General features: G+C 39.9%; 2 protein-coding genes across 2 annotated transcripts in view; one reads left to right on the top strand and one right to left on the bottom strand.

Annotated features, from left to right (window-relative positions):
- Positions 1–1,339, bottom strand: part of LOC115214958 (DCN1-like protein 1) — a 33,721-nt gene extending 32,382 nt beyond the window's left edge. Inside the window, exons 1-2 of the mRNA XM_029784054.2 lie at positions 1,198–1,339; positions 799–1,018 (exon numbers count right to left, since the gene is read on the bottom strand). Coding sequence (XP_029639914.1) covers positions 799–1,018; positions 1,198–1,200 — 223 coding nt within the window. The 5' untranslated portion in view covers positions 1,201–1,339. The remainder of the gene's footprint in view (positions 1–798; positions 1,019–1,197) is intronic.
- Positions 1,340–1,386: 47 nt separating this feature from the next.
- The window catches only part of LOC115215005 (DNA replication licensing factor mcm7-like), a 35,691-nt gene continuing 14,541 nt past the window's right edge, over positions 1,387–22,536 (top strand). The window contains exons 1-9 of the mRNA XM_029784118.2: positions 1,387–1,535; positions 7,508–7,587; positions 9,260–9,424; positions 10,107–10,243; positions 13,693–13,873; positions 16,395–16,532; positions 19,283–19,387; positions 20,941–21,018; positions 22,233–22,314. Coding sequence (XP_029639978.1) covers positions 1,505–1,535; positions 7,508–7,587; positions 9,260–9,424; positions 10,107–10,243; positions 13,693–13,873; positions 16,395–16,532; positions 19,283–19,387; positions 20,941–21,018; positions 22,233–22,314 — 997 coding nt within the window. The 5' untranslated portion in view covers positions 1,387–1,504. The remainder of the gene's footprint in view (positions 1,536–7,507; positions 7,588–9,259; positions 9,425–10,106; positions 10,244–13,692; positions 13,874–16,394; positions 16,533–19,282; positions 19,388–20,940; positions 21,019–22,232; positions 22,315–22,536) is intronic.

Raw genomic sequence — 22,536 nt, 5'->3', positions numbered from 1 at the left:
GATTGGAAACTAGATATTTAGGTAAATGAATAAATAAATTGCAGTTAATTAATTAAAATTGGGTGGAAGAACAGGTAAGTTATCGGAGACGAGTTATATAAAGAAAACGTGCAATTGCCTTTCCTTGACAGGAAACGTGCAGACAGCAATAATAATGATAATAACAAATTGCTTCTAATTAAGGTACAAGGCCAGGTATTTTGAAGAGGAAGGGAGGGCGTTAGTCGATACATTCTATACTACTGTTTGAGTGATACTTTATCGACCCTGGAGGGATGAAAGGCAAAATCGACCTCAGCTGGATTTGAACCCAGAATACAGTAGTAATAATAGTGAAGATGATGATGTTTCCTTTATTAACCACCCAGGGTTGACAAAAACATCAAGGACGGTATAGTGTCGGATTACATAAAAAAAACGTGTAAATAAAAAGGGTGGGTGGGTAATAATAATAAATAATACGATTATAATACTATTAATAATAATAATTCTTTCTATTATCGGTACAAGGTATTGAAATTCTAGGAGATGGTATTGGTCGACTCCACCGTTTGACTCGTACTTGTTTTATCGACCTCAGGGGGATAGGATGAAAGGCAAAGTCAACCTCGGCGGGATTTGAACTCGGAACATAACTAATAATGATAGTATTTCCATTATTAACCACCCAGGGTTGACAAAGGCATCAAGGACGTTGCCCGATTGTGTACAGAAGGATTACATTTAAAAGGGTGTTAAAAAGGGGTTAATAATAATAGATAATGATAATAATACAATAATTAATAGTAATGAAGATACCTTTGTAGCGGACCCAGAGTCCGTCCAGCTTTCTCTTGTCCACCACTGGAGGTCGAGATTGGTCTGTATTGTAGCGGTCCGGATCATGAAAGTAATTATCGACGGCTACATCTAGTTTCCAATCGTGCAAACCGAGACAAATAATGGCAACCTTCTCGCTAGTTTGGGTGCAGGAAGTGAATTGACGGACTTTGTCTTTCTGAGAGGTCTTCATCTTGTGCTGAAAACAACGGACACCAACTTATTAAGGCAAACTTCCACATGGCTTGGTGGTTTTTATTTATTTAGAAGCTACTACGTACGTCCATCGAACTTATTAACAATCAGAAATTATAAATAACAACTGGAATGTGTGATATAACTGTAATAATCTTCGTTAATATTAAGAATTACACTCACCATATTTCTTCCTTCATAGTAACTTCGCCAACCGGCCACCACAATGTGAGCATGCGCCAACCTAGGGCAACGCACAAATTATTTATAATTGACAAAAATCATTATTAAACATTTTTTTATTTATATTCCGTCATTATATTATTAATGCAAAACACTAATTTAAAATGTATTCAATTTATTCGAGCACTTTCTAAATCACGTTAGAACGAAATTTGCACTGTCACGTGACGATCGGTTTTCCCGCCGTTTTAAGAAACTTTTGGAGCGAAGCCGTCTTTGTTTCTGCTGAAAATATTCCCGTACGACGATGCCGCCGAAAGATTACGCTGTCGAAAAAGGTATATTTTCCCATTATTTCAGTTCAATTCTGTTTTATTGTACTATTAGATCACTATTAAATCATTTTATAAAAATTTTCTCCCCCCTCCCTCCTTACATAATATTGATTAATTTTAATTAATGTCATCCACGAATGCTATTATTATTAAACCGAATCGTCTTTTTTATTTTATCATCGAGCAGTTTTTTTAATTCGTGAACTATCATAATTTTTATTTGTTATCGATACACATTTAAAAATGATCGCCCTTATATTATTCGATCTGCTGTTATATAAACGTCTAACTATTCAAATTTTTTTATTAACGGTTTTGCTGTATTCGCCATACGAACTTTCTCTAATGTTAGCGAAGCAAACCGGATTATCAAAATGCGCAATTCATTTAAAATATATTCTTCATTGTCTTTAAATCGCGGTAATATATAAACATTTAGATAAATTAGAATTATTAAAACACGTCATATGGCGCGGTAACACTCGCGCAATTTTAAAATGACAACAATAGCATTAATTTTCCCGCGTTTCTTGATGTCGGTGATCTGTAAATGTTATTTCTGACCCCTTCCATTATTTCAAACAGTCTCGTGTCTTTTTGTTTATAAACAGGTTTTATATCTGAAAACCCCTTTTTCTTTATTAAGTCTCCCTAAATATTATTTTTGACAGCTTTATAAGATTTTAAGTTTTGTCGAAATCACGAAGAATATTGCATTGTTTAAATTTTATTTATTAGGTAAACGAAATCAGACAGATTTAGGATGTTCATTTTTGATGGAATTACATAATGTTTATGATATATATATACGCATATATTTGTGTGTGTATATATGTGTGTATTTATTTCTTTGTCTTGAGTCTATTGCACGCTAATTTCGTTTTTTTAAAGACTTGGTTTTTATTAACATTTTTACAGAAAGAAAAGAAATGAAAAAATAAAATTAAAAGTATAAAATCAAATTAAGGAGAAAATCCCCCTATAACTACCCCACCAAGGAAACAAAGAAGAAATAAGGGTGGTGGTGGTGGGGGAGATTATTGATAAGTTCGATTCTTAGAATGATTTAAAAAGAAGTTCCAATAATCATCGTTGAACTACATCACTGCAAAAATTGAGCACTAGCTGCAATTTCTTCGTGTTTATATTTAGTCCGGATTTGCCATAGCTCATTCCAAGTTTAACAATATTTTAACATTCTATTGGATGCTGTCCCAATCAGCTTTGATCGAACTATTGTGATGCATACATAGCCGATACTATGACTCATATCAAACTAACAACAGTTCGCATTTTGCTATTACGTTTCTGAACGTTGCATCGTATATTTCACACATATTGTATTGGAGAATTGTATTGGTCGACTTCGTCTTTCATCCTTTCGGGGGTCGATAAAAAAAGTACTAGATAAGCAGTGGAGTCGATGTAATCGACTTATACCTCCTTCACTGAAATTGCTGGCCTTGTGTGCCACTAATCGAAGCCATTATTATTATTATTAAGGCGGTGAGCCTTAGAATCGATAGCACTTCGGACGAAGTGCTTAGTGGTATTTCGTACGTTTTGAGTTCAAATTCCGCCGTGGCGTATTTTGCCTTTCACCCTTTTGGGGTCGATAAAATGAGTTCCCGTTGAACTGAACACAGGGGTCGATGTAATCGACTAACCGTTCCCCTCAAAATTTAAGGCCATGTACCTGTAGAAAGAATTATTATTATTATTGTTTCTTCCTGCTCTGAATTCAGACACTGTTGAGGTTATCTTTGCCTTTCACCCTTCCTGGGTCCATATCTAATTGTAGGCCTTGTGCTTCAATCATAGTTCAATACTTTATATAGGGCGATCGATTGGCAGAATCGTTAAAGCATCGAAAGAAACACATTGGTATTCGTCCCTGCGCTCTACGTATTGAGCTCAAACTCAGCTGAGGTCGATAACGTAACGCACTTGCCAAGTACTGGGATCAATGATATTGACTCCTCCCCTCCACCATTTCTCTCAATTCATTGTCATTCGTTGTTCACAAATCTGTAGCCTTGAGGCAGCCAGCTGGCAGAATCGGTAGAGCGTCGAACAAAGTGTCTTTGCTGTGTTTGTTTACTAATTTATGTTTCGTCATTAGTTCATATTCCGCCAAAGTCACTTTTGCCTTGCACTGCTCTCCCCTAAAAATTTCCTGCCTTAATCTGAAGCCATTATTATTATTATTGAGTGAGTGAGAGAGCAGTGCATGTCATCAAAGTGACACTGGGGTAAAATATACAAAGCCCAGTATACCCATCATGACAACCCGTCTGATAAGGGTACACCAGGCACATGCATCACAACCATGTGTGCGACATGGTGATCTCATATCAAGATAAACAGCATATGACCTTGCAGGTGGGGCCCAGTTAGAATTTTCTTCTGGTCAAGTAGCCCATCCTGCTCAAACGGTCCCTGAATAAGGATTGTTTAAGGATGTTGAATGAAATACCCATGTTTCCAGAGGTGGATCATTCAAACCCCAAAGAATCCCTCTCAACACATGGTTATGATGCTCCCCCACTACTTCTGCTCCTGATCGGAGATGCACATATCGTCAGCCACTAAGGGACATGCTCAACTGGTTAAGGTCAAACAACTGACAAGCAAATCTGTGGTATTGAGCAGAATATTTGCTGTAGCCCATCTTTTATACCAAGACAAAACTATGTACATGATAACACTTCCAATCAGTTAAGATCAGGAGTCATATTATTATTATTATTTGTTCTGTCTATTTACATTCTGAGTGACCAGTGCGTTTTGTCCTTTCGAGGTTTAGAAAATAAGGCACATGAGTCAAGGCGACGTAATTAGCCTTACCCTCCCCTCAAAATCTCGAGCCTTCTGCTTAAACTAGAAACCATTTATTAAGAGAGCTGGCAGAATTGTTACTGCGTTGGATAAAATGGCTTGCAGCATTTCTTCTGGTTCTGCATTCACATTAAGTTAATACCAAGTTCTGCCTTTCATCCTTTTGGGATCGATATAATACCAGATGAGATCTGGGGGTTGAATTAATTGACTTACCCCCTCCTCCTCCCAAAACTGTTTGTCTTGTGTCAAGATTAAACAGAATTGAAATTTTTTTGCAAATATGGGTAATGCCTCTTTGCACTCTGTCTGGCTCATAACAAAGTTATTTCTGTCTAGACCAGTGTTTCTTAACGGTTTTTTTTTTTTAACTGATTTCCACCTCCCCTGGCATGTAAAAGGCACCCACTACACTCATGGAGTGGTTGGCGTTAGGAAGGGCATCCAGCTGTAGAAACACTGCCAGATCAGACTGGAGCCTGGTGTAGTCTTCTGGCTTCCCAGACCCCGGTCGAACTGTCCAACCCATGCTAGCATGGAAAACGGATGTTAAACAATAATGATGGTCTTGTACAATTCCTGTTTCGATGGACCCTCAATAACCCTTTGACATTCAAAAAGAAATATCATCGTACGGCTGTTTTCCATTCTGCTATGGGTTGGACGGTTTGACAGGAGCTGAACTGCTGCTCAGGCTCCATGTCTGATTTGGCATGGTTTCTATGGCAGGATGCCCTTCCTAATGCTGACAACTTTTCGCAGTGTACTGTGTGCTTTTACATGGCACCAACACTTACAAACCTGCAAGATTAGGGATGCTCAGTTGGAGAGGATTGTAAGGGACAAGATTAAATATTATTAGGAATCATATTAAAAATTGTTTAAATCATCATCATCGTTTAACATCCGCTTTCCATGCTAGCATGGGTTGGATGATTTTGACTGAGGGCTGGCAAACCATATGACCGCACCAGGCTCCAATCTTGATTTGGCAGAGTTTCTACAGCTGGATGCCCTTCCTAATGCCAACCACTCCGAGAGTGTAGTGGGTGCTTTTTATGTGCCACCGGCACGGGGGCCAGCCAGGCAGGCCTGGCAACGACCTCGCTCAAATCTTTTTACACATGTCATTCTGTGTAATAAAGTAGAACTAATTTATTGCACAAAATCTTAAATGGCTCTCGAAGGGTTTTGTGGACCCTGGTTGAGAATTGCTAAGGGAGAGATGGATTTGGAGGTCAGGAGTTTGCTATCGTAACAATTCACTTGCCTTGGAATGATGCGGAAAAGCTTCCCTTGTGCTTGAAAAATCTGACAAAATGGCTCACATAATTCTTTTACTTGTTTCTGTCATTTGACTGTGGCCTTGTTGGAGCACTGCCTTTAGTCGAACAAATCGACCCCACGACTTATTCTTTGTAAGCCTAGTTCTTATTCTATCAATCTCTTTTGCTGAACTACTAAGTTATGGGGATGTAAACGCACCAACAATGCTTGTCAGACACACACACATACATACATATATTTATCTGACAGGCTTCTTTCAGTTTCCGTCAAATTCACTTACAAGGCTTTGGTTGGCCCGAGGCTATAGTAGACGGCACTTGCCCAAAGTGCCATGCAGTGGGACCGAACCTGGAACCACGTGGTTGGGAAGCAAGCTTTTTACCACACAGCCACTCTTGTGCCAATGCAATCATTTTTTTTGTTTTTACTCTTCTTTCTCTTTGTCTCCTTTAATGGTAAAAGTTTAGCATTTTTGCTTTGAAATAAAACAATAAACACCTTTAGTTTCAAATTTTGGCACAAGGCCAGCATGTTTTGAAGAGGTGGGTTAAGTTGATTACATTGATCCCAGTGCGCCACTGGTACTTATTTTATCAGCCCCCGAGGATGATAGGCAAAGTTGACCTAGGTGGAATTTGAACTCAGAACAATAATGATGGATGGAAAGCTGCTGGGCATTTTCCCCAGGGTGCTAATGATTCTGCCAGCTTGCCGCCTTTTATCAATAAACAATATTAGAATATGTTAGTGATTTTAAAAATTTTTTACTCAAAAGTGTTTGTATTGTCCAGAGTCAACTGCCATTGTTTTAACTAGGGTTGTGGAGTCAAAACTAAAGACTTTGACTCTGACTCCTCTACTATTGGCACTTCCAACTCCTCTTTATATGTAATTGATTGTGGTCTGCATAGGCACAGGAGTGGCTGTGTGGTAAGCAGCTTGCTTACCAATCACATGGTTCAGGGTTCAGTCCCACTGCATGGCACCTTGGGCAAGTGACTTCAAGTATAGCTTCAAGCCGACCAAAGCCTTGTGAGAGGATTTGGTAGATGGAAACTGAAAGAAGCCCGTCGTATGTTTATATATACATATATGTCGGGCATGTGGAAGAGAGTGTAATTCGGCAGGAGGACTTAAACGACATGCAAAGGTACATGAAGCCCAGTTACAACTACAGCCGGCTATTACCAGTAAAGGTTTTAGTTGCCAATTTTGTACAAGACATTGTAGATCTTTAGCTGGGCTAAAAAGTCACATTCGACCACAGCGCCAGTAACAGTTAAGCTTCGTGCAATGGCCATACTCGATAACGAGGGGGCAGCCATAATGTTTATATATATATATATATATATATATATATATATGTGTGTGTGTGTGTTTGTCCCCCTCAACATCGCTTGACAACTGATGCTGGTGTGTTTACATCCCCGTAACTTAGCTGTTCGGCAGAAAGACACCAATAGAATAAGTACTAGGCTTACAAAGAATAAGTCCTGGGGTTAATTTGCTTGACTAAGGGCGGTGCTCCAGCATGGCCGCAGTCATATGACTGAAACAAGTAAAAGAATAAATATCTCAGCATATGCATACGCTTGTACTTTGAGTAGGCCTTTATGTTATAACTTGTTTTTGTTGAAGAATAAGGACATTGTGAGTCGGAGTCAGTAAAGTTTTACTGACTCTGACTCCAGCTATCACTTAATTGTTTTTGACTCCAGCTCCACGACTCTGACTCCGACTCCACTGCGCTTTTTTTTTAACATCATCTTTTCCATGCTTGTATGGGTTGGGTGGAATTTACCATTTGTTTCCTTGTTTGATTTCTCAACTCAAATCTTCTTTCATTTTAGAGAAAATCAAGAATTTTCTTCGAGATTTTGTAAGCGCTGATGATAAGAATGGAAAACGTTTCACTTATGCTGAGCAACTGGTAAGTAAAAAGTTTAAAATTCATATCTCGTGAACATTAAAGTTCCATATTTTTCTTATTTGTTTTCTTGTTCTAAAGATGATTGTAAAAAAATTTATAATTGCAGACTTTGGATTCTCAGAATTATCCACTTTTGGCCTGTCTGCCATCATCACTTTCTCTCTCTTTCCCGACATCAGTTAGCACACTTTGGGGTGCTGAGTCCTTTTTATCATCGTCATCACACATCCATTTTTCATGCTGGCATGGGTTGGACGGTTTGACAAGAGGCGACCAGACACCAGTTGTCTGTTGTGGCAATTGCCCTTTCTACAGCTGGATGCCCTTCTTAACACCAACCACTTTATAGATTTTGTTGGGTGCCCTTTACATGCCGCCAGCATGGGTGCATTTACACAGCGCCAGCACAAGTGCATTTTACGTGGCTGTGGCACCTGTATAGATGACAATAATTTTACTTACCTTGCTGTGTTTTCTCAAGTTCAGCAAATTGCCGACCACTTGTCATATCCTCAGTAAGGCCTAGCGTATGTTGATATTTATTCACCCTTTCTCTTTATCTTACTCCCTAACTTGCTCTCCTTTCTTTTTCAACTTGGGTATCCCTGTATCTACTCTACAGCAAGATACCTACCCTTGTCCCTCTTTACCTTTTAATCTCTCGCAATTGGCACAGGAGTTTTGTCTTGCAAGTTGCTCGGTGACCCTGTGAGTACCGATGCCATGCAGTAGGACCACACCATGTTGTCAGGAAGCAAACTTCTTACCATACAAGTCATACCTGTGTCGCTCTCTCTCCCTATATGTGTGTGTGTGTGTGTGTGTGTATATATAAATATACACACACACACATATATATATATACATACATACAAAATATGCTTTCAGTGTGAATGGTTTTTTATATGGTGCCACTTTTACAATCCTATAAATAATAATAATGGTATTTTTGTATAGGCTTTAAGCTTATAGCGATCACTGTGCAATGACTAAGAAAAATAGTCTAATAAAAGGGCATATAAGCCCTCAACAGAAAGAAAGGAGGCTTTCCTATCCACGTGGGATTTGAACCCACATATGCGGATAGGAAAGTCTGTCGAGGGCTTATATGCCCCTTTATTAGACTATTTTTCTTAGTCATTGCACAGTGGTCACCAAAAGCTTTAAGCTCATAAAAATACCATTCATCATCATCATCGTTTAACGTCCGTTCTCCATGCTAGCATGGGTTGGATGGTTCGACCGGGGATCTGGGAAGCCAGAAGGCTGCACCAGGCTCCAGTCTTATCTGGCAATGTTTCTACAGCTGGATGCCCTTCCTAACGCCAACCACTCCGTGAGTGTAGTGGGTGCTTTTTACGTGCCACCTGCACAGGTGCCAGGCGAGGCTGGCAACGGCCACGGTCGGATTGGTGTATTTTACGTGCCACCGGCACGGAAGCCAGTCGAGGCGGCGCTGGCATTGGCCACGAGTCGGATAGTGCTTTTTACGTACCACCAGACCAGGGATCCTGAGATATATATAATCATTTTTAATGTAGAATTTGAAGTAGATAATGTGTGGAAAATTGGATTAAAAAAAACAAGAATTTAGAAACTTAAAGCAAATTTATGATCAATGGAAACAAAACAATTCGGAACCTTTCCAATTTTGTCTTTTTTTTTTTTTCAGAAACTTCTTGCACACCGGGAACAAGTCTCCTTGGTGATAGATGTTGATGATGTCGCAGAATCCGACCCTGATTTGGCAGATGGCATTGTGGATAACACCCGCAGGTATATAGCTCTCTTTGGAGATGCTGTCCATGAACTTCTTCCTGAGTACAAAGAACGAGAGGTAATGTATTTTTTTTTAAAAATCTGTCACTCTTTTAACATTAATCTTTTTTTTTTTAATCTATCACTCTTTTATCATTAATCATTAACCCTTTAAGTTTCAAAGTTTTTGCTGCTGTCTATTATTATAAGACTTGATGATGGTGTGAGAGGCCTGATTGAGTTAGATTGAACATAACATAGGTAGAAGATTTTGGCCGGATGTGGTTGGTTTGAATGATAAAGGGATAAGTGATTTGATTAGAACTGGTAAGCTTGAGAGCTGCTCTAGTCTGTTGTGGCTTGGTTTCTGCGACTGGATGCCCTTCCTAAAGCCAACCACTCCATGGAATGTACTGTGTACTTTCTATGTGTCACCAGCATGGGCTCCTTTCGTGTGTCACTGGCACAATATGTATAATTACACACACACACACATATATATGATGGTTGCAGTTTCTCTTTTTGTATGGATGTGAAAATGATGGGTGCCTCTTGCAGTAGGTGTTCAAAGAGCTCATCATCCATGTAGATGTCTTTCTTGTTTAAAAGGTTTTTCGTTATCTCCTAGATTTATTATATGAAAAATAAATATTTTGGATTTTTAAAAAAATATGAAATTTCCAATGTATAAAAGTTTTGCTTCAAACAAGTAAAATTACCGAAATCTTTTCCACAAAGAATTTTTAACATTTTATTTTTAGGTTGTATCCAAAGATGTCCTCGATATTTACATTGAGCACCGATTGCTGATGGAACAGAGGAATCAACGAGCTGATGGTGGACCAAGTGCCACACGTGACCCTCGCAACAAATATCCACCAGAGTTGATTAGAAGATTGTAAGTGATTAAAAACAAAAATTTCTTGGCTCTAGAAATCCTAGTAAATTGAATTATTTCCACATAATGTGTGAAGTTTTTAGAGTCATCATCATTATTGTCTTGTGGACTTTTCCATGCTTGTAAGGATCAGACAGAATTTGGTGAGGCAAATTTTCTACAGCCAGATGCCCTTCCTGTCACCAACCTTCACCTGCTTCCTAGCAAGGGAATATTTTCTTTGCTCACAGAAGACTGGAAACAAAACATGATTGCTTGTGTAATGATGCTCTTTTACAAACATAACTTGATGTCAAAACAAGGAATGCTTACAACTATATATGTATCTATCTATCTATCTATCTATCTATATATATCAGCATCCTTTAATGTCTGTTGTCCATGCTGGTATGGGTTGGATGGTTTGACTGGCCTGGCATACTGAAAGACTGCACTAAACTCCTGTCTGATTTGGCATGGTTTTCTATGGCTGGATGCCCTTCCTAACGCCAGGCACCCTGAGTGTAGTAGGTGCTTTTTACGTGCCACCTGCACAGGTGCCAGTCAGGCAGCACTAGCACAGATCATGCTCAAATGGTGCATATATATATATATATATATATATATTATATATATATATATATATATATAGGAGACCTACTGAGTCAAGTATGTCAACACCAACATCAAAATAGAAATCAAATGGAAATTGTAGTTAAGATACCCGTGCTGGTGGCATGTAAAAAGCACCATCCAAACGTGGCTGTTGCCAGTGCCATCATGCCTGGCTTCCGTACTGGTGGAACGTAAAAAGCACCAACCATTCGTGGCCATTGCCAGCTTCCTCTGGCCCCTGTGCTGGTGGCACATAAAAAGCACCCACTACACTCATGGAGTGGTTGGCATTAGGAAGGGCATCTAGCTGTAGAAACACTGCCAGATCAGACTGAAGCCTGGCACAGCCTCCTGGCTTCCCAGATCCCGGTCGAACCGTCCAACCCATGCTAGCATGGAAAACAGACGTTAAACGATGATGATGTACATAAAAATCACTAGTGCTGATGCTGTATAAAAAAAAAACATCTAGTCCACTTTGTCAAGTGGTTGGTGTTAGGAAGAGCATCCAGCCATGGAAACCATGTCAAAGAGACAATTGGTGCTTGGTGCTACTCTGTGGCATGCCAGCTCCTGTCAAGCCCTGTAACCCATGCCAGCGAGGAAAACGGATGTTAAATTTTGATGATGATGATAGCAAGGCAAATTAGTCTGTGTAGTTGGACCTGCATAACATTTGTATGATGCATTTAATAAAGACTAAAAAGCTTAGCAAATGACAAATGATATTTGCAGCCAGTTCTGGTTGAAGAATAAGGAGTTAACCTGTTTCTGTATGGTAAATGTTGGAAATGTTCCCTGTGAAAATTCGTTCTGGCAGAATGATGAAATGTGAGGCAGGAGGCCTCCCCCGTATTACAAGGTATGTTTGTGTGTGTGTATGTGCCATTAGGTTCCTGTAATGCAGATCTGAAATATCACGGAAGCTGTTCACTGTTCAAGATTTTGGTATCATCATTAGGTCTACTAGATTATTACGAATGAAAGCGATGGCATGATTGGGAGTATGGTTGATCTTGTATACAACTCCAGCATTTGATGGAAACCTGATAATGCTTGATAGTAAAAGGAGTGCATATGAGGTTGTGCTTTTGGCTACAAAAGCACAACCAGTGATTAAAATCCGAATTTGTTTCTGTCAAAAGCTGTTGGTCTCAGCCCTCACATACTCTTGCTGTGACTGTCCTCACAGTGAGGGTATTTTTCTGACTGCCATTTATTTTTATGTAGGCAACGAATAAAAAATTTTTTCAAGATTTGCACTTATAGGTGCGGGAGTGCCTGTGTGGTCATGTAGTTCTGGGTTCAGTCCCACTGCATGGCACCTTGAGCAAGTGTCTTCTACTATAGCCTTGGGATGACTAAAGCCTTGTGAGTGGATTTGGTAGATGGAAACTGAAAGAAGCCCGTTGTCTTTGTGTATATATATGTGTGTGTTTGAATATTACCTCATTTGGTAACAAGTTAAGGTTAGTAACAGGAAAGGCATCCAGCTGTAGAAACTTTGCTTCAAAAATTTCCATCTAACCCATGCAAGCATGATAAAATGGATGCTAAACATTGATGATGTACATGTGTAGTGTAATGTAGGTCTGGATGTAGTTTTTTTTTTTTTGGTATATTTATATATCTTGTCTATATCAAGACACCTATACTGCTAATTTCTCATCAACTGGCACAAAGCCATCATCACCCATCTCTACTACTCCCTCCTCCCAGCTGATGGGTTTTGGTTTTGTGAGTTATTTAGTGACTCTGCTGGTGCCATGTGAGAAGCATCCAACATATTCTGTGAAGTGGTTTGTCATGATGAACGACCGAGACCTTTGGCATTATGTCCTGCTTGAGAAGAAGACCCATCAAGCCAAGTAAAATTGCAGTTGTGGCAGATCTGGTGTCATGCAAATGGCACCTGTGCTGGTGGCATGTAAAAGCATCCATTACACTCTCAGAGTGGTTGGCAATATGGAGGGCATCCGGCCATAAAAAACCACGCCAAATCAGACTGGAACCTGGCACAGCCTTCCAGCTTGCCAGCCAGGTCAAACCGTCCAACCCATGAAATCCATCATCGTTTAACATTTTGATTTCCATGCTGGCATGGGTTGGACAGGTTGATGTGGAGCTGGCCAGCAGGGAACTGTCTATTGATGCTGGTTTTCTCCTACTGGGTACCCTTCCTAATGCCAACCACTTAACAGAGTGTGCTGGATGCGTTTATGCATCCGTTTTCCATACTGGCATAGGTTGGACGGTTTGATTGAGGTCTGGAAAGACTGGTTGCATCAGGCTCCAATCTGATCAGGCAATGTTTTTACAGATGGATGCCTTTCCTAATGCTAACCTCTCCGAGAGTGTAATGGGTGCCTTTTACATGCCACCAGCACAGGAACCAGTCAGGTTGCCCTGGCATCGATCATGTTTGGATAGTGCTTTTTATGTGCCACCAGCACAGGAACCAGTCAGGTTGCCCTACCATTGATCATGTTTGGACAGTGCTTTTTACGTGCCACCAGCACAGGTGCCAGTCAGGAGGCACTAGTATCGCCCGTGTTCTGATGGTGCTTTTTATATGCCACCAGCATGGGAGCCAGTCAGGCAGCCCTAGCATTGATCATGTTTGGATAGTGCTTCTTTACGTGCCACTGGCATCGGCCACGTTTGGATGGTGCTTTTTACATGCCACCAGTATGGGAGCAAGTCAGGTGGCCCAGGGATTGATTGCGTTTGGGTAGTGCTTTTTTTTCTGTGCCACAAAAATAAATACAATATTAAAGAAATTTTATAATTTGTTTTTGTTAAAAATTATAATTTTTATTTTTATTTTCTTCCTCTTTTTTCTTTTTTTTTAAAAGTGAAGTGTACTTCAGAGCACCATCACACCAGAAACAACTTTCTGTGAGAGAAATCAAAGCTGACTGCGTTGGCAAATTGGTGTGCGCGAAAGGTATTGTGACTCGAGCGACCGAAGTGAAACCCATGATGGCCGTGGCAACATACACATGCGACACTTGTGGCACAGAAACTTATCAACCAGTGAGATTCCTTTTACTATATTTACAGTATTTAAGGGCCTGTGTGTCCCCACTACAGTATTTAAGGCGAGCTGGGTGAAATGCGAAGCCGTATTTCGTCTGCCATTGCGTTCTGAGTTCAAATTCTGCCGAGGCCGACTTTGCCTTCCATCCTTTCGGGGTCGATAAATTAAGTACCAGTTATGCACTGGGGTCGATGTAATCGACTTAATCCCTCTGTCTGTCCTTGTTTGTCCTCTCTGTGTTCAGCCCCTTGTGGGTAGTAAAGAAATAAGTATTTAAGGGCCTGTTTGTCTCCACCCCATCCCAGCTTGGCGGGGGGTCAGTTCAGATATACCCTTTGCAAGATGTCTTAGATTTTTTACTTGTTTCAGTCATTGGAATCTGGCCATGCTGGAGCATCGCCTTAAAGGGGTTTAGTCAAAGAAATTGAGGTCCAATATTTAATTTTTTTTCCATTTAAGTTCAGTACTTATTTTATTGGTCTCTTTTGCTGAATTGCTCAGTCGTATGGATGTAAACAAACTAGCACTGGAATGCTAGTTTTCAAATAGTGGGGAGGGACAAACAAGGTAAACACACACACTTGAATAAATACATTCCATCCACAAGTAGGCTCAGGAGTGGCTGTGTAGTAAGAAGCTTGCTTCCCAACCACATGGTTCCGCGTTCAGTCCCACTGTGTGGTACCTTGGGTAAGTATCTTCTACTATAGCCTCAGGCTGACCAGAGCCTTGTGAGTGGATTTGGTAGACGGAAACTGAAAGAAGCCTGTCATATATTTGTGTGTGTGTCCGTTTTGTTTCCACCAACAATCGCGTGACAACCGATGTTGGTGTGTTTACATCCCCGTAACTTTGTGGTTCAGCGAAAGAGACCAATAGAATAAGTACTAGGCTTACAAGGAATAAGTCCTGGGGTTGATTTGTTCGACTAAAGGCGGTGCTCCAGCATAGCCGCATTCAAATATCTGAAACAAGTAAATGAATAAAAAAATGTAGCAGAAAAATATTTCACATGCCCTACTCGAGCTGTTTTTTCAAACAGTGGGTCCTGATCCTTCAGTGTCTTGTGAGATAAATAAAATTGGTCGTGATGACAAAAAAGTTTGAAAAATGCTGCCCCACTGCAACAAACCAAACTACATCTTGTCTTCTCGGATCTTTTCAGTTTGAGCAGCAGTTTTTTCTAGTGGTGTCATATGAAATTGTCACCCATAATTATAACCCTAGAATCGATCTATTGCATTTCAATCTCTTTTAGGGTTAGGGGTGGGGGAAGGGTATCTTTTTTTTCTTCACAAATGTAAATAAACCTAATCTGTTTCTTAAATGAGGGACATATTCATAAGGCACAGAATGTTTTTTAACTCAATAGATGTCGGTGATTGGTTGAAATTGCAGAAATTGAAGAAAAAACCCCAAATATCTTACAAACTATAGAATTTTCTCAATAAAGCTGAGAGAAAAAGATGTTTTATAAACACATTCTACCAGTATACGAAGTTTAAAAGTGTTTAGTTACCTAGAAATTATGTTAAAAACTGCCGTTCAAACCGAAAAGATCCGTCTTCTCTTCCTCACATTGTCTCTTTTTCATGCATTATGCTTACCTCGCTCTCCCCAATCCTGTCCATACAGCCCTGCTACCCTGTTCTCTATAGACACAGGTTTCACCAGTCACTCCATTCCCCACCTGTAGTAGAAAGCAGCTTAGTTTTTGTTTTTTTTTGTTTTTGTTTAATTAATTAATGAATTTAGAAACTTTGTTAATACAGTTCTATATTTAAGAGATTAGCTGTATTTCGTCTGTCGCTACGTTCTGAGTTCAAATTCCGCCGAGGTCGACTTTGCCTTTCATCTTTTCGGGGACGATAAATAAAGTACCAGTTTTGCACTGGGGTCGATGTAATCAACTTAATCCCTCTGTCTGTCCTTGTTTGTCCCCTCTATGTTTAGCCCCTTGTGGGCAATAAAGAAATATATATTTAAGAGATGAGGAATTATATACATTATTTAGATTTGATGGATATTTGTCCTCATCTTGTTTGTTGTTAACACAACGTTTCGGCTGATATACTCTCCAGCCTTCATCAGGTGTCCTGGGGAAATTTCAAACCTGGGTTCTCATTCCCAAGGTATTTTTCGATTAATTACTATTATTATTTATTTCCTTTGCACATCTTCTAACGCTGGAGATGTACTACAGTGTCAGCTGTTCACTACCAGTGAACTAAGGTAACACCTGTTATTTTTCGAGCACCTTCCGGCGTATTCAAGCAGTGCTGTTTTCTGCAAGTGCTCAACCCTTATTGCAGCCCCTATTTGTTCCACGTACTTCTCAAGATTTTTGCTCACTGTTCCCAGGGCCCCAACAATTATTGATACTAATGCTACCTTTTTCATCGACCACAACTGCTTAACTTATTATTGTTATTATTCAGGTCACTGCCTGGAATCGAACTTGAAATCTCGGAGTTAGTAGCCTGTGCTCTTAACCACTACATATGTTTATTTTTGCAGATCTCTTCCCCTACTTTTATGCCGTTGTTGATGTGCCCCAGTCAGGATTGCACAACAAATAGGTCCGGAGGACGTCTTTATTTACAGAGCCGAGGTTCGAAATTCATCAAGTTCCAGGATCTTAAAATCCAAGAACATGTAAGTGTTGCATGAAATTAATTGTCTATTTCTTTATTCCAAAATGGTTTTACCATATTCCATCTTTTAATCTTTCACTTGTTTCTGTCATTAGACTTGTGGCCATGCTGTGATAGAATAAATACCAGGATTTAAAAAATATAAAAAAAGTACTGGGATGGAGTTGTTTAACTCAGAATTGTTCAAGATGGTGCCCCAGCATGGCCACAGTCTACTGACTGAAACAGGTAAAAGATGCTGTCACAGAGAGTTTGGTATTGTAGAAGATTTAGCTTTGATGCCTGCCGCATCTGAAGGGGCAATGCAAAACCTGTGTGGAGTTGTGAATATTAAAGTTACCGAGGGTAATGATTGGCGAGAGGTGTGATGTGATTTAGCTGCAGTGCGTACCTTTTCCTTCTTTGGTCACTAAACTCTGTTTGCAAAGACCTGTTGAGGCAAGTGAAATCAAAATCAATTCGATGACTGACATCCGTGCTAGCGGGGTGCAAAGAGCATCATACGAGTGTGATTGTTGACAGAGCGGCTATTCGAGTATGATCGTTACCAGCGTCGCCTTACTGGCACTTATGCCTGTGCTAGTAGGGTGCCAAGAGCACCATTGGAGCGTGATCGTTGCCAGAGCAGCCAACTGGCTTTCGTACACGTGGCACGTAAAAGGGAACCATTCGAGCGTGATCGTTACCAATGTCGCTTCACTGGCCCCTGTAACGGTGACACGTAAAAAGCACCCACTACACTCTTGGAGTGGTTGGCGTTAGGAAGGGCATCCAGCTGTAGAAACTCTGCCAGATCAAGATTGGAGCCTGGTGCAGCCATCTGGTTCGCCAGCCCTCAGTCAAAATCGTCCAACCCATGCTAGCATGGAAAGTGGATGTAAACGATGATGATGATGAGTAATGGGGGACATGCTTTAACAGTGCATCGCTGTGCCCACCATCTCTTGGTGATTCCCTGCTACTCTTGGCAGGTGACACCTTCATACCACCTAGGTGATAACTCTAACCCAGGGGTCTGTTTTGGGGTAGTCGTTACTGGCAAGGGTTTTATGGGGTTGGGGAGCACATCCTACCTCAACCTTTTAGTCACCTTTTATAAGATGCAGAGGAAACGTTGGGTCCGTTATTTGGTATCCTGGTCCCCTCACAGCTCAAAGGATATTGTAGTAATATGGGGTCATGCGCTGTAACAGTGCATCGCTGCATCCACCATGTATTGGTGATTTTCTACTGCTCCTGGTGGATGAGACCTTTGCATCACTCAAATGACAACCCTCTGACCCATGGTCTGGGAATTGAACTCATGATCTGGCAGTCTTGAGTACAATACCTTAACCATGTGCCTTCAAATGTGAGATAAAACATGATCTGTTTCACATCATTTAACCCTTTAATATCCAGAGTGTGATCGTTACCAGCATTGCCTTACTGGCACCTGTGCTGGTGGCATGTGAAAAACACCATTTGAGCATGGTTGTTCCCAGTACCGTCTGAATGGCCCTCATGCTGGTGGTATGTAAAAGCACCCACTACACTCTTGGCGTGGTTGGCGTTAAGAAAGGCATCCAGCTCTAGAAACTTTGCCAGATCAGATTGGAGCCTGGTGCAGCCTTCTGGCTTGCCAGTCCTCAGTCAAACGGGCCAACCCATGCCAGCATGGAAAACGGACGTTAAGATGACGACGATGATGATGATGATTTCTTTGTCCATTCTATTGTTTATTTATTCACATTGTCTTGAATTTATCAGGCATTCTCTTGTAGCTGCAATATTGCAATGATGTGGTTGTATATTTTTAGAATGACATTGTAGGGTAGGTGTGAGTGGCTGGATCTGGTCAGTTTTAACGTAAGACGGGTAACCAAGTGAAATTGTAATCGTGGCCGATGCTGGCGGCATGTAAAAAGCACCTTTTGAGCGTTGAGCATCATGGAGGCAATGATGAATGAACCACATCTTTGGCATTACGTTGTGCTTGAGAAGACCCACCAAGCCGAGCAAAATTGGAGTTGTGGCAGATACCAGTGTTACACAAATGACCCCTGTGCCAGTGGCACGTAAAAGCACCCATTACATTCTTTGAGTAGTTGGCATTAGGAAGGGCATCCAGTTGCAGAAACCATGCCAAAGTCAGACTAGAGTCTGGTGTGGCTTGCTAGCCCCTGGTCAAACCGTCCAACCCATGCCAACATGGACAACGAATGCTAAACGATAATGATGATGAGTTAGATGATTTTGGCCGGATATGGCAAGATCAAATGCTGAAGAGTTGAATGTCCATATCGGTATGGTTTGGTCAAGTCTGGACAGTCCAAAGGCTGCATCTTTCTCCATCTTCTACTTGGAATGAACGCTCTTCCTGATGTCATATTCAAATTCCTTGCTCTGTCTTCCGACAACTGCCTGTTGTTTTATCATCCACTAACATTGAATTCAGTTGAAGGAAGCGTTTTAAGTGGTCACTCCATCTGCTAGAAATAGCAGCCGAGTTTCCTTCCTGTATTTGAGTATTTCTATATGAGAATCCTGCCGTAAATTCACTTGAATGTTATGTAAAAGTATATTTCGTTGTCTGTGATAACTATTTAACTCATTTCAGAAATAGAAAAAAACTAAATTTAGCTTATATTATTTATACTTTTGTTGTTGTTGTTGTTGCTTTCTTCAAATTTTATTATTCCTGCTGCTGTTGTTGTTTCTCTATTACCATTATCATCTTGACTTGGGTTTTTTTTTTCTCTCTCCTTGCAGAGCGACCAAGTACCTGTTGGCAACATTCCACGCAGCATGACGGTTGTCTGTAAAGGGGAGATAACTCGTCTCGTGCAACCTGGTGACCATGTCAGCATCACTGGTGTATCCTTTCTGCTGCTTTGCTGCTGCTCTTCTTGGCAATTTCTCAATTTCTCACGATATAATTAATAATAATAATAATAATGATAATAATGATAATAATAGCAAACTGTGATATACAATACACAAGAATTTATGTAGAGATAGAATTGCAGTGTCAGATTAAAATAGAAATGGCATTGATAACGCTTTGCTCATTCTAAATTACTTTTATTTCTATCTGTGTATTTTGTTGTATCTTGGGTGGGTCATTATGTCAGTAAGAAGCACACACACACTGGTTGTATTTTACATCATTATTTTCTCTTTGTCAATTGGTTAATTATTTAGCCAATTAACTAATTGATTGTTTTGTTAATTGTTTGGTGAATTGTTCAGTGAGTTAGGCTTATCAAAGTCCTTTCATTGTCATTCCCTAGGACTATGTCATTCATGAGGTCACAAATGGTAATTAAGGGCAGCGAGCTGGCAGAATCATTAGCACGTGGTGGTTTCAAATTCCGCCGAGGTCGACTTTGCCTTTCATCCTTTCGGGGTCGATAAATTAAGTACCAGTTACGCAGTGGGGGTCTATTTAATCGACTTAATCTGTTTGTTTGTCCTTGTTTGTCCCTTTTGTGTTTAGCCCCTTGTGGGTAGTAAAGAAATAAATGGTAATGAAAGGACTTGGACAAACCTAACTGGTTGATTGATTATCCAAATGGAACAACCTGTTAGTTAATTGTTGAAGTAGTTAACCAATTTATGAATAAATAATGAAAGAAGTGAAATAAAACCAGTGTGTGTGTTCATTATTGGCATAACAACCTTCCCAAAACAACCTGTTTTAACACAGTTTAACATCAATAATCCTTATATATTTTTGTTAGTGTTTACAATGATGAGACAAGACTTAAAACGATGTTTGAATATTTAGTTCTGTTCCACTGTTTTCTGGATTTATATTCTATTAATGTTATTGTCTTGTCATCTTGTCGATCGTATATATTGAGGACACGACTCACCAACTTTATTCTCTTAAGACTGGTCCCTTAACAGTTGGAAAAACTTGCCAATTATTTATTTGTTAGGTTTACCCACAACCACAATTCCTGTAACCTGACACTTAAGATTTCAAACCAAAGCAGGACAAAAAGATATTCCCTTCAATCGCATACAGCACATTATCACTTTTAATATGTGTAAAAAGCACCATCTGAACATGGCTGATGCCTGTGCCCCTTGACTGGCTCCTGTGCCAGTGGCACGTAAAAAGCACTTTCTGAACGTGGCCGATGCTGCCTGACTGGCTCCTGTTCCAGTGGCACGTAAAAAAGCACCCATTACACTGAGTGGCTGACGTTATGAAGGGCATCCAGCTGTAGAAGCTTTGCCAGATCTCGGTCAAACTGTCCAACCCATGTCACATGGAAAGCGGACGTTAAAGGATGATGATGTTAAAGGTTTGTCATTATGTAGCATCACTAGTGTGAGGATTTGAACTCTTTCTGTTATTTAGATGAATAATTCTGTGCCTTGTAACTCAAACTCTTGTTTTAGTTCCTTAACTGTCAAAGGTATTTCTTCCTATGATGAAAACTGGCTACGGTCAAATCAGTGCTGGTCTACTCTCTGATACATTCCTTGAAGCCAATGTAAGTATTCTTAACATATTCTTTGAAATATCTTAAACTGGTTGGGAAATTCTGTATCTCTTTTCAAAATAAATATAGTACTGGATATGATATTAGTATGGTTCGAAAGAGAAATATAAGAAACATGGTGAAATAATATCCTCAGTTTTTTGAAACCATATTAACCCTTTCGTTACTCTATTTATTTTGAGATGCTCTGTTTCTTTCAATTACTTTAAATTTAACAAAGAATTTAGTAAAATAACTTAAAGCAAGTGTTAGGAACATAAATTGTGACTAAGGTTTGGTGGAAGATTTTAATTCAAAACTTATGAAAACAAGACATTTGTACACAGAGCCAGAGCTGGTTTCAGCTGGGTTGGTAACAAAAGGGTCAACTCCATGCCAATGGGAGAGTGGGAGAACCATTGGCACATTGGTAAGAGATGCTTTATGGTACTGGTTCTCAACTGGGGTCCATAGAAGATTTTGTTAAAATTTATCTGCAGTAAATTGCTTATATTTCCACAAAATATTAAAATTTTTTTACAATTCTTGATAATATTTAATAATAAAAATACAGTAAGGCTTTTTTTTACTTATGTGGGTCCATCCAATTAAAATAGGAACCAAAGGGGTCCATATGCGAAAAATGGTTGAAGACCCCTACTTAACAGTATATCTTCTGGCTTTCTACATTCTGAGTTCAAATCCCACCTGTCTGGAGAAAGCAATGGGGAAACCACTTGAGTATTCATCCCTAGTCTAATCGTCGTATTAGAATTTACTTACCTGAGGTGCCATACAATGAGATTGAACCCAGAACCATGTAGTTGGTAAGCAAGCTTCTTACCACACAGCCACACCTGGCTATATATACATATATATAGTGCACACATGGTGGGCCTCTTTCAGTTTCCATCTACCGAATCCTCATGTAAGGCTTTGGTTGGCCTGAGGCTATAATAGAAGACACTTGCCCAAGGTTCCACGCAGTGGGACTGAACCCAGAACCATGTGGTTAGGAAGCAAGCTTCTTAACACAGCCATGCCTATATATATATATGTATATGTTTGGAATTTGAACTCAGAGCATAGCGGCAAATGAAATGCTGCTAAGCATTTCGCCTGGTGTGCTAATGATTCCGCCAGCTTGCCACCTTAATAATAATAATAATAATAATAATAATAATAATAATAATAATAATGAATAATATGATGTGTTTTTTTTGTAGAGGATTGTTAAAATGAATAAGACTGATGATGATGAGATGGATGCCCAGCAATTGACAGAAGATGAATTGAAAACAGTCGCTGGTAAGTTTTCTGATTTTTTTGTTGTGATAGTTTTGTGTTTGTAAATGTGATGGTGCGGAGAAGTTGAGATGCACCAGTGACCAGTTGCCTGTTACTTTGTTTGGTTGCAGTCTTTGGTACATTGGGGGTAAGAGTTGTCTCCTGCTCAGGTTCAGGTTGTCAAATGTGTTGGGAGTACTGGCTGGAAATTGAGGAATCCTGATGTGTGTGTGAGGAATGAAT

The sequence above is a fragment of the Octopus sinensis genome, linkage group LG8, assembly GCF_006345805.1.
Source record: "Octopus sinensis linkage group LG8, ASM634580v1, whole genome shotgun sequence".
NCBI lineage: Eukaryota > Metazoa > Mollusca > Cephalopoda > Octopoda > Octopodidae > Octopus > Octopus sinensis.
This window is presented reverse-complemented; position numbering and strand designations above follow the sequence as displayed.